General features: G+C 41.4%; 1 protein-coding gene across 3 annotated transcripts in view; it reads left to right on the top strand.

Moving 5' to 3' along the window:
* Window positions 1–13,312, top strand: part of DHRS7B (dehydrogenase/reductase 7B) — a 46,145-nt gene that overhangs the window by 18,790 nt on the left and 14,043 nt on the right. For all 3 annotated transcript variants that reach the window (XM_075179904.1, XM_075179905.1, XM_075179906.1), the window contains exons 4-5: window positions 5,710–5,920; window positions 6,475–6,567. In XM_075179904.1, coding sequence (XP_075036005.1) covers window positions 5,710–5,920; window positions 6,475–6,567 — 304 coding nt within the window. The remainder of the gene's footprint in view (window positions 1–5,709; window positions 5,921–6,474; window positions 6,568–13,312) is intronic.

Genomic DNA, 13,312 nt, shown 5'->3' with positions numbered 1-13,312 from the left:
AAAAGTTTTAATATTTAATGCTCTGCGCTCTACTTTTTCTTTTGGTTCCACATACTTGGGAAATTTGTATTTTTGCTTTTGGAGAGCAGCAGGCAGCATAATTATTATTTTATTAACAGTATATTGTTGTTTTTTTATTGTAGTTATATTTGGTGCCTGAATTTCTCCGAGGTGTTTTTTCCTCTGATGCTTTTATGACATGAGAGCAGCCTTGGCAGAGCTCTCTGTCTATGTCTGGCCCTTACCTCCATGTTACTTTGATGGCATAATCTGCTTTGAACAGAGTAATGTAAAAATTAACTTGTGCTACTCAGTTGAAATCTGGTGATATCAGGTAATATGACGGAGGCCAGTCGCAGGTAGAGGACTCCGTAAAGCTAACCCGCCAAAGATGGCTGAAGAGGTAAGTTCTATATACACTGTGTATATTGAGCGAATTGTTACTTATAGGATGGTTTTGGTTTTTCTTTGCAAAATCGACCTGTGCCTATTTTTGGAAAACAAAAAAGTAAGTTGTTAAAGGACTTAGGCTTTTAAGTGGACAATTAACATTATACAACTTGGACCTTTTTTTGCTACATCTTTGTGGATGTATTTTTCCTAATCAATCAATCAATATTTTTTCTTGTCCACTGATGGTAGAAGAGTGGAATGCTATGATACCACGTTTATGCAAAACTTTTTAAACATTTAAAGTTTTCAACATCATTTTGAGAGTTCCTGAAGTGACCGTTGTAAGTGATAATTAACAGCCACTGTTATTAAAAGCATCCTGCATGCGATGTCACGTCTTGTCATATATATTTTTTTAGTTATTTAGTAGTTGATTATGTAGTAGTTGTCATTTAACTATATATTGATAATTCAATATGTTAATGCATCTTTTTATATATCCTTTCGCTGTTAAAGTTAAAAAGAGAATGCATGGGAGACACAATTGTTATATTTTTTTCAGTTTTCAAATACAGTTAATTTTGTTCTGGTCATGGTCTGTGACTAAACGGCAAGGTATGCATAAACTGGGAATGTGGAAAATATGGAAAGTGGTGTAAAGACAAGCATTTTTGGTGACTGAATTCATTTTCCTTTTGCAGAAATGTGTGATGCTCATACTCAATTCATTATTGTCACACAGGATACATTTTGAAAGCAATACATGTGTGTAGCACTTACCTTGTAATTCACCATCATAAGAGAGTCATTAGTTAACTAGATTCCCTGGAGCATCAACAATAATTTATTTTACCTCTACTAATTAAGGGAAACACAAACAAAAAAGGAAATTTAAATGAACTGAACGTTCATTCATAAACAATGTGAGGAAAATACTTCTATATTCACTGTGACAAGAGATGGGTAATTAACAAAGTTAAGTAAAGGTTAAGCCTTACAATTTTGATATATATATTTATATGTATGTGGCTCACTGAGTATTTATTATAATATATTTCTGCAATTTTTATCCACATAATTTGTATATTCTCTGTGAGGGAGGGTGTATATATTGTATAGTGGTCATTCAGATGGCATTGGTGATACATCCCTGTACATACATAGGTATATATTCACCATGAATGACAAGGGAACCTCTAAGAAAGGGACTGCAGCAGGGTCTGTTATGCATAACAATTATGCCAAATGTAACGCAAAGCTGTCGTGTGGACAGTCTAGCCCGGAGGCCCTGTGGAGATCCGGGATCACAGCCAGACCCAGTCTGCGTCCATGTCCGTGGCTGAACCTGCTTGGCTGCGTCCTTTAACTTCGACTTTAGCAGAGCTCACAAGGGTAATATCTCACCTTGAGGTAGGTCAACCTACTTCTGCTTCTGCACTACATCAGTCAGATACACAGTCCTGACTGTCCACTTCAGGGGCGTCCCATGTAGAATCCTCTTTAGCACAGACTCTTGCGATCTCGGCCCAGTGTTTAGTAGCGGCTACTTCCTCACTGGAAGGCTTATTGAACGCTGCTAAGAGACAATCTCATAAGCGTCAGGCTTCTCGGGAAGCTAGGGATTTAATGTCCACTTCAGATGTTTCATCAGAGGAAGAAGGTGAGGTTCACAGAGTATCTGGGGAAGAGGATTCGGCCAGTGTCGAAGATTCATCCACAGTGCAGGGTCTAGAGGACCTGGTGCTGGCAGTGCACCAAACATTAGGCTTCACTAACCAAGAGGTATCCTGGGAAGCTGTTTTTTCTCTGTTTAAAAGGCAGATGAAACAACTTATTTTCTTTTCCAGATTGCCTCAATTAATGGAAATAATTTCAGACGCCTGGAAAAAACCCGATCAGCGTTTTAGCAGACCAGCTCTTCCAAAAATGGACATCCCCATAGCCTGGTTGACTAGAACAATCACTTTACCTGTTGACGGGGCTATTTCTCTCAAGGATGCCACGGAAAAGAAATGTGATATTTTGCTCCGGTCGACTTACGAAGCAGCTGATAGTATTTTCAGGCTGGCCATGTCCACGGCCTGGGTCAACAAGGCTATACAAGTATGGGCAAAGCAGTTGTCCACAGGTCTCCGGGATGGAGCCCCTTGCGACAAATTAATGACACTTTCCGATCATATTAGAGAGGCGTTGAAGTTTGTAGGGCAGGCATTATTGGATGTTAATTTTGTCATGGCTAAGCTCTCTGTATTAGTCATAGCTGTCTAACGTTCCTTATGGTTGCGCTCATAGTCCACGGATGCGGATTCCGATTGCACCTTGGACCCTGTACCTTTTGACGGCATTTCACTCTTTAGAGCCAGGTTAGACCAGCTAATTTCGTAAATTACGGGAGGTAAAAGCTAATTTTCGCCTGTCACTCAGACTAGGTTTTGGTTCTTTTGGCCCTTCCACAGACCCAGAGGATCCGCTGCCAAGGGGCCAGCCAAATGCTCCCGCTAGGGGTGGTTTCTATAGGGGCCTTAACGCAGTGGATATCTCAAACCGACCGTGTCGGCCTCAGGATGACGTGACCTCCATACACAGAGCTGTAGAGGGGGCACGTCTTCTGCTTTTTTGGGACAGGTGGCTGGAATCATCGTTGGACCCATGGTTCACTGGCATTGTCACAAGGGGGTATGTCATAGACTTACCTCGGTTTCCTCGTTACTGTTGTTTCACCACGGGGCGCAAAGCAATGCAGATAGCAATTCAAAACTTATTGGGACATGGGAGTCATCATTCCAGTTCCGCCACCAGAGAGAGGTTTGGGTTTTACTCAAATCTTTTTTTTTCGTCTCAAAGTCGGGCAGCTCTTTCAGACCAATATTAAATTTAAAGACCCTGAACTTGCAAGCCAGAGTCAAGGGATTCAGGATGGAATCTCTCAGGTCAGTAAAAGCGGCCATGGAACAGGGAGAGTTTTTAGCTTCCCTGGATATAAAGGACACTTACTTGCAGATTTCCATTTGGCAGGGCCATCAATGCTTACTACGTTTTACAGTAAAGGAAAATCGTTTCCAATTCAAGGCATTACACTTCGGTCTAGCGACCGCCCCAAGGGTCTTTACAAAGGTGATGGCAGTAATGGAGGCCCTGCTCCATTCCAAATAATTCCTTATTTGGATGACCTTTTCTTGAAGGCTCTGTCTGCTCAGATACTGTCACCGCCCATTACGTTGACCAGATCCTTCCTGAAGGAGCATGGTTGAGTAATCAACCTGCCAAAGTCATGTCTAATTCTATCGCAGAAGATGCGTTTTCTAGGGTTAGATTTTGTCACCAGGGGGTAAATATATCAAGCTGAGAGTTTTCCGGCGGGTTTAAAAGTGGAGATGTTGCCTATAGCAACCATTCAGATGCTAGCTATCATTTTGTAGAATGTACTAAATAAATGATAGCTAGAATCTGATTGGTTTTTCAAACCCGCTGGAAAACTCTCAGCTTGATACATTAACCCCCAGGTGTCAGTGTTCCTGTCGGAAGACCAGACACTATTGGTCCAGCCAAAGATCAGAGACCTCTGGTGTCACTGCTGGTGCCAGTCTTCGAAGCAGTGCCTTATGCTCCGTTCCATTTGCGAGCTCTTCAGTGGGAAATCCTGCGCAAATGTTCAGGCTCTCACTCACATCTGGACAAGCAGATGATCATTCTATCATCTCAGGTCCGACTGTCCTTCGCTTGGTGGCTGCATAGGTCACATCTCTTCAAGGGACGATCCTTTCAGACATGGGAATAGACGATCGTCACCAAAGACGCAAGTCTGTCAGGTTGGGGGGGAATTTATTTCAACCCTCAGATTCCAGGGTTGGTGGGACCCGCTGGAGTCATCTCTGCACATTGACGTGTTGGAGCTACGAGCTAAATACAGGGTGCAGGTACAGGCTCAAGTGTTTCTGCACGGAAAGCCAGTCGGAGACCAGTCGGACAATGCAACGGCATTAGTGTACCTCAATCATCGGAAGTTCACACCTTCATACAGGGGGGCGCTTCATATCTTGCCTCCATTCACACATCCTGTCAAGCTGTGGGACTTGAACTTGGTTCTCCAGGCTTTGATTAAAGAACCATTTGAGCCTTTACAGTCTGTGGAGCTTTGTTACCTTACTTGGAAGGTGACGTTTCTTCTGGCGGTGTCTTCAACATGCCGGGTCTCCGAGCTTTATCTTGTGTCCCCGTCCCCGTCCCCTCTTTTTTTTTTTTGTTTTTTCACAAAGACTTGACTGTGCTTCACACCAAGCCCTTTTTCCCTAAGGTTGTTTCCCACTTTTATTTAAATCAGGAAATTGTTGTTCCTGCTTTTTCTCAAAGTTCTAGGTCACTAGAACAGTTTTTGTTGCTTCTGGACGTGGTCAGGGCCCTTACGTGCTATATTGACCGCACAGCCAGGTTGCGCAGAGATCTTTGAGGCAAAAAAATGATGTTGCCCTGTTTCTAAAGTCTCTCTTAGCTTGGTTCATAAGACAATAGAAATCGAATTACAGATATTCACATAACAAAAGGGCATCATTTGGATAACTCGCAGATGCACACAAGGTCCTCAGCTTCTGGTATTTCAGAAAGGATAAGTAACTTTATTATTGTAGTTAGGTGTTTGTACCAATCTCTCGTTTTTTTTAAACTACTATCATGTATTTTAGTAAAATAAAAGTTGATACATATCTTTAAAGATTTACATAACCAGTGTCCAATAAAGCCTATTATGCTGTCCACAGGCTGTTCAGAAACCCATTTAACCACACTCCCGCTTAGAACTTGATTACGTGTAAACGTTTTGTTTTTCAGTTATTCGGGGACAAAATAATGCTCCATTTCCAATTTGTATAAGCTAGTGGTATGCAAAGTAGTCACTTGCTAATGTACCATCCACCTTTATGAAAACTGTTCTACAGGTAACAGTGAAGAAAATTAGGTGATTACCATGGCAACTTATCCAGTTCTGTCGGTTTACAAAATAAAAGCAGTATTCACAAATGCCCCAAATATTGTATCTGTAGCAATATCTTTGGTTCTTTCCCTTGGAAATATTTCCACGGAATGACTGGGTAATCTGGTAACTTAACATGCTGAAATAGCATAATGGGGTATGAGGTGTGCCTTACTTATTTGCCTTTGTTGAGGTGGACTTCACCATACAGGATATGCCTAAATGGGGGATTTATGCCCAAAACAAACCCTCTCTCTAAAATATTGACTCTGCAGTATAACCGACTGTGTAAATGTACTTTGAGGAGAGCACCTTCTACTAATTGTAAACTATTTTGTTTTGTTCTATAGCTGCATAAGCCACATATGGTGATATTTGACCTCTCGGATGTAGACACTGTAACCAGCGCAGCTAAGGAGATTCTTCATCTTGTGGGAAATGTAGACATTCTCATTAACAATGCAGGAATCAGTTATCGTGGCACTATTCTGAACACAAAAGTTAGTGTGGACAGAATGCTTATGGATACAAATTATTTTGGACCAGTGGCTTTAACTAAAGGTGAGTAAACCGGTTTTGTGCCACAGATTCCATTTGTTTTTATGGCATTATGATCATTCTAGACTAGACCACAGATATCATTGTTAGTGCATTGCGCATACTCGCCTATAGCCTGCGATATTGCACATACATATCAATTAGTCTGCCACAGTCTTTGAGCTGCTGCCAGATATATGCTATATGGTTTTTATAAATATATATGTATACACCAGACAAGCCTCTATGTGCAGGTGCACATGAGGTCTTCTGCCCATGGCAACTAAAGAGCTAGCCTTTAGAGAGTGTCCCTGACAGCATGTATCCAGGACTGCAGACCCCTGCCGATCTGATACTTTTCGAGTGGTATTTAATATTAAATAATGTATTTTGGTGGATATCTCATTTTTAAAAATGCACTACAACTATCTTGCACACTTAAATAATAGCATGTAGGCACAATGTTATAAAAACAACAAATGTATAGAAGTAAAATGAAACCATATATAATTTCTTACTGGGTAACCAGGCAACAATTTTAGCTGTTGATGAAATTGTTTTCTTTTTTGTTTTTTAAGCTCTTTTACCATCCATGATCAAGAATAAAAGAGGACATATTGTTGCAATCAGTAGTGTTCAAGGAAAAATAAGCATCCCTTTCCGATCTGCATGTAAGTACACAAAATTGTACTTAACATCCTTGGGTACTGTAGTCTGATAGTCCTGTGAATTGAATTACAAACAGTATTAACTTCAGTACGGAAAAATAAATATCTGCACAAACACCAGTATAGATAGGTGATGGCTGCCAAAATGGGGACAGTGTAAACGGGGGAGACCCCTACCCCCTGGTTAAACTGTAAAAAGACCCCAAGAAAACTTGGGGTAGGCCCCAGGCGCCTGTACACAAAAACAGTGAAGGTGGATAAATAAATGAGTATTTATTTGAACATAAACACGGTGGTGAAATGAAGGCATAAACTTCCACCTTCTTATGCTGCGATAATATTAAAACAAGCACAATAAACATTCAGCAATCTTGCTGGTATGTAAAAAGTCTCAGAAACAGACAGCCGTCTGTTTAATTTCCTTCTAATAGAAAGTGGTTGCCAAGTCTGAAAACAATAATGAAATCACCATGTGCATAAAGCCCAAACAACAATGGGTATTGTAGTCTCATCGGCTGTAAACAACGGGTTTCCGTCCAGATAGCACAATATAAAGTCAATATAGATTGACAAATAACTCCAAGGATGCTAGCAACTCCGGTACACCACATTGGGGATAAGGAACAGAGAGAGGAGTTAACTCGCCCCGCTTCTGCAGGATCTGCTCCACAGGTGTCCGTTCGGGGAAGCCGCTGTGCGAGTCTCCGTCCGCGCTGTTATACATCCAGCTGCCAAGTGAAAGTTGATTGTTCGCGCATGCGCATGCGGTAGTTTGTGTCCGGTCTGTGTTAGCGTGAAGCCGGCTTGTCAGTGAAAAGTATAGATGCTGCTGATTGTCAGTAAATCCGTTTAGAATAGGTAACCTACGCGTTTCACCCAATGAAGGGCTTCCTCAGGGATGTATGGGATGAAAGGGCAACTTAGCCTCCTTTTATAGTCTTAAAAACGGAGTTTGACCAATGGGAGGTCTTAATAGACCAGATGTACTAATAAATAGGCTCAATAGTAGCAGCAAATCTTTCTCAGTATGTGTAGGCTTGAATAGAAAATGCCTCATCTGAGAGAACAGTTAAAAGAATATGTATCAATCTATACAACATTATATGTTAAAAAACGATATGGGGGGGGCGTGGCCTAGCAGACATAATGACCGGACACAGATTTTGCTAGCTCCTGCCATCGTGAACATAAATCGGGGTTTAAACATCTTTAGCCTCGCAGCTGACACCCGAGCATTACCTGATCGGCCAGCAGATCCCCCACGCATGGATCGGAGAACAACCTGGCACTTGGAAACCCAACTTTACCAACGCTAGATTGACTAACAGTTTCGGCGCGAAATCGGAAATAGCCGCTCACACGGCCTGCACAACTTCAAGTCCCGGCACTCGGAGCCAGGCAGACTTCCAATTAACAGCTGGCTTCCATCTGGTGGCATCGCAGAGTGGCCTTGTTCTCCTGGGTTGAGGTGGTATTGGCCTCAGCACCAGAGGGAGGAAGACGCTGGTGTGAGACCGCGTGAGCACGCTCCTAGTGGATTCCTGGAGGTGGCGGGGTTCGCATATAATTACCTTCAGTATCAGCCTGTTTTGGTAACGGACGGATACCCAAGCCAGAGGTTAGCCAGTTAATATCACAAGAGTGGAGTGCAATTTGTAAGTACCACACGGCAGCTGTTTGGTTGCGAGCCTGGTTCACATCTAGGAGACCATTGTGAAGTATAGTTGTGGTATCTCTTATCCTCTCTAGTCACACTGAATTACTGAGTGAAGAGACATACATATAACATATATATAGCGTGGATTTGATACCCTGTTTCACGGATAAGTTGATGAACAGTCTCCAAGTATCCCTGTTTATTCCAGCAGTTAAAGGGTTAAAATTTTACTAGACCGGGGGGCGTGGCTTGGAAGCCGAGCGAGACAGTCACATCTAGACGGAGCTCCGCACAGATAGAGCCAAAAAAACATTTTAGTGGCGGATTGTGGTTGCCCCAATCACACAAATCAGCCCTGAGTCCTGTGAGAGGAAAAGCGCCCACCTGCCAAGCGCTCAAGCGCTCCAGCGACTGAGACTGAGACAGGGCAAAGGAGACTACCCGGAGAGGAGACACGGCTGAGACGGACTGACGGCGGAGGGGAAATCTCAGAGGAGAGGAAAAAAAAAAAAGGTATACAGCGGAGGTAAGGAGGAACTAAACCCTTCCATTCTACCTGAACAGCCCCCACACATTATTGCTGCATAACAAACAGAGACAGTGAACATCAAAACTGCTAAATGTTTTACCCAATAACTTTGGGGATGATGCACCAACGCTGATTCAGTGTAGATGATACACACTGTGGATACTGATAATTCCCATGCGTTCAGCTGCACTGTAACGAAGATTCAACCTTACAGCAGTGCAGAATAGTTGTGGAAATACCAATCGATTACCTGCTTGTGATAATAACATTGCAGTTCCAGTCACTTAACAAAGGGGCCAAATGTTATGGATGCATGATAACACTTCAATCCTAACCCAATAAACACAGCAGATCTGTCATACCTCTCTACTTGAAAGCTCTACAATACAGCAACTTACTGTCTGTAGCAGTCTACAACCAACGATTTATGCCACCTAGTGGTCATCTATAGTACTGCTAAAAAGATCATCTTTGATTTCACAACAAATCTGACTCAGTACAAGCTACGTCACTACCACTGAATAAATTATATATAACAGAGTGGTTCTCTCCATGGCTGATAACAACTAAAAGCTTCGAAACTCGCCCTGCCTAAATGACTGATTAAATATCTAACAACAGGAACTTCCGGTGGGCGGTACACCTAGTTGACCGCGTTTTAACAAATCTCTTCATTCTCTCCTCGGAGTTCGGTCACGTAAGCGGACCTATAGAACACAGATAACCATTACAACATTCCTGAAATTAGCTACGTATAATTACATATATTGAGTTGCTTACTACTAAATATTACTTATTAGAGTTGAAATATTGATGTGAACGTCTAAATCAATAGTTCATATAAATATCCTTACACTGTGGTATAGTATCGACACTACAGGATCAAAAAGTAATTTTGATGCTTTTGTTCTTTAATATTTCTTTTATTTTAATTTTCTTTCATCCACTAATATGTGATTAGCTTAATGTAAAAAGAGAGAGTTTACAACATAACCTTAGTCGCATATTGTTGAATTTCTAATATAACAACCTCTGTCAGAATCTTAGATTAGTGCCTTATAATTGTACTTGGTCTGCTTAGAAATGGAAAAATATTGTAACAAAAATTCATCCAAGCATGGAAACAGCAAGCTGGATCAGAGTAAAACGGGCAAAAACAAGCCTGGAGCGAGCAAAGATGCTTCCTCTCCTTCCTCGCCCCTCTCAACGGGGGACGTGGAGGAAGGGAACCAAACTCCTCTTACTAAATGCACTGATACTACAAGTACAGACACGGCTCAGACTATTCTAGACATTCTCCTTCCTATTATAGACAAAAAATTCGGAGCTATTCAGGATACCTTTGATGCAGCTGTTGCCAAAATAGCAGAAAACACAGCTAGAATTAACACGCTGGAACAACGTACCAGCGATGTGGAGGATAATGTTCTAGCCTTGCAAAACGGATCTGAACAAGATTCGCGCAGATGGTCACAAATGCAAGAAAAATTTGATGATCTAGAAAACCGCAGTCGAAGAAATAACCTAAGGTTTATAGGTATTCCAGAATCGGTGAAAGGGCCTGATTTATCCACTTACCTTAGCCAAGATCTAGTGGTTGCTCAATCTACATGACGAACTAGATAATTTACAAATAGAACGAGCCCACCGTCTGGGCTCAATTAGAGAGGGTAACTCTACTAGATCTCGACCTGTTTTGACTCGGTTCTTAAACTTCAAAGACAAGGAGAAAATATTGATAGCATTCAGGAGGAAGAAACAATTAGAGATTGAGGGTAATAGAATACTGATATTTCAAGACTATTCAGCTATGTTGTCACAGAAGAGAAAAGAGTTTGCACCAGTTTGCAAATTCTTGGCTGGTAATAACAAAAGTTTCGCTCTTCTATACCCAGCTAAGCTCAGAGTAGTGGAGAATGGCCGTACACTAATTTTTGAAAATCCGGAGATGGCAAAGAGTCATTTTCAAGTGCCTACTCCGCACTCAAGGTCACCAGCTGGAGCTCGCTCCCCTTCTAATGCACTGACTTGAATGATATAGCATTCTAGACCTAGATAACATGGCGTTAGAAGGTTGATGAAACACATAGTGACTATGTGATACCTGATTATGTTGATAATGTGAACTCTCTCTATATGTATACACATGTATGTGTGTATGTATTTAGTTATGTTACAAATGTTCATTGTTGAAGGTTCTGTGATCTCTGGTAATACTTCCAGGGATCACACGCAAAATTTGGTTAGGAAAATGTTAAGAAAAAGTTTGAGGTTCAGAAAATATAATGCATTATATACTTTGCTTTCATATTTCACAAAAAGGTTAAATATCCAATGTCTCATTTTACAAATGTGGGGTGGTGAATCCCATGGTTTGGATCAAGTTTACTTATTGATGGTTTTGGTGGGGTTTGTTTGCAACCTCTCCCTACACACCTTTGGTTTGACTAATTGCCCCATTGTGGGTATTGGTTAGGAATGCAACCTACGCAGCTGGATTCCCAGGAACCTAATACTCTACAGACCCTTAATTTGTCATCTTGGAATGTGGGTGGGCTTAATTCTCCTATTAAACGTAAAAAAGTCCTTACCCACCTCAAAAGAGCTCATATAGATATAGCGTTTCTACAAGAAACACATTGGAGAAAGGATGATGGTTTTATCTTGCGGAGAGGCTGGGTTGGGGATTGTATTTCGGCCTCATATAAAACTAAAACCAGAGGCGTAGCCATAATAATAGCTAGACACCTCCAATATACAGTTTTAGATACAGTCATAGACCCTGAGGGCCGATATCTACTAATTTCTTTACAAATTAATGATGAAAAATATACCTTCTTAAATATTTATGCCCCCAATGGATCACAACGTGACTTCTACCAGTCTCTAATTCAACTTGTCCTACAACGTGACACCCCTAACCTTGTGATAGCAGGTGACTTCAATTCCGTTATTGATCCAAAATATGATAGGTCAAACGCATCTTCTACAACTAACCCAAGGGCCTCGGAATGCTTTTTTGGTCTGATGTCCAGGTGTGGCGTGGTTGATCCGTGGCGCCTCTTAAACCCAACAGACAGATCCTATTCGTTCTATTCTAGTGTACATGGATCTTTTTCGAGGATAGACTATTTATTAGTCACGGACACCCTAATGCCGTGGGTTCGTAGGGCAGATATTGCTGATATAGTTATCTCGGACCATGCAATGATCTCTCTTACAATCCAAAATCCGAACTCAAGACGGAGGTCTAGGCACTGGAGATTTCCTACTTACCTATACAATTCAGATCATTTTCAACAATTTCTAAGACACAGATGGGCTGAATATCTAGATGATAACATTGACCAATGGGATGACAAAATTCTATTCTGGGACGCTTCAAAGGCAGTTATGAGGGGACACATAATTGCGTATGTATCTAGACATCGTAAGAAGGCTAAAGAAATTTATGATAATTTGAGCAAATTATCAGCTGAGGCATATGCCAGGTTTGCTTCCAACCAGTCGGATATGTCATGGTCTACTTATCGTGAGGCGAGACAACTCTTAGAGAGTTTCTTGACTTCCCAAGCAAAACAACAAATTGATTTTTCAAAAAATAAATTTTTCAGATGGGGAAATAAAGCTGGCAAATTACTTGCAAGTATAACCAAACCTCAGAAACGTAAAAGTCACATAATTGCTCTTAAAGCCCATAATTCTTCTAAGATTCTTACCAAATCGGAAGATATATTAGAAACCTTCCAGGCTTACTATTCGGCCTTTATACAAGGGCTCTACACCAAATCCCCAGCTAATGTCCAAACTTTTGACTGAGGCCAAATTGCCTTCATTAACGCCAGAACAGAGAGAAGTTATGGCAAAAGATATCACTTCCCGAGATGTAGAGATTGCAATCAAGCATTTGAAACTCAATAAAACACCAGGCCCAGATGGCTTTACGGCAGAGTATTATAAGATCCTTGAAGGAGATCTGGCTCATGTTTTAGCAGATTTGTTTTCAATGATACATAGGGAACGTCCTGTATACCCATCGTTTAATGTAGCCCATACAGTCCTTATCCCTAAACCAGGTAAGGACCCTATGATTGAAGGATCTTATCGCCCTATTACTCTTTTAAACACAGATTACAAACTTTTAGCAAAGATCATGGCGGACCGTTTACAAGGTATCCTTCCTGGGTTGTTAACATCCCATCAGCTGGGATTTGTAGCAGGACGCCACTCGGTCAAAGGTATTAGGACAGCCATATCAGCGATTGTGGCCTCAAGTGTAAATTCCACCTCAAACATGATCCTTAGTTTAGATGCTCAAAAGGCTTTCGATTCTGTTGCATGGCCTTTTCTAAACTAAATTCTCTCATGTAGGCGCTTTGACACTGATTTTAGAGCACTTGTAGCCTTTCTCTACACCTCCCCTAAAACATCTCTATTGGTCAATGGTATCACAGGTTCCCCACTGGAAATGTATAGAGGCACTCGCCAGGGATGTCCACTCTCTCCATTACTCTTTAATTTGGTATTGTACCCTATGCTTAGAGTCTTGCAAAACTGGACGC

This window comes from Mixophyes fleayi, chromosome 7 (genome assembly GCF_038048845.1).
Source record: "Mixophyes fleayi isolate aMixFle1 chromosome 7, aMixFle1.hap1, whole genome shotgun sequence".
NCBI lineage: Eukaryota > Metazoa > Chordata > Amphibia > Anura > Limnodynastidae > Mixophyes > Mixophyes fleayi.
This window is presented reverse-complemented; position numbering and strand designations above follow the sequence as displayed.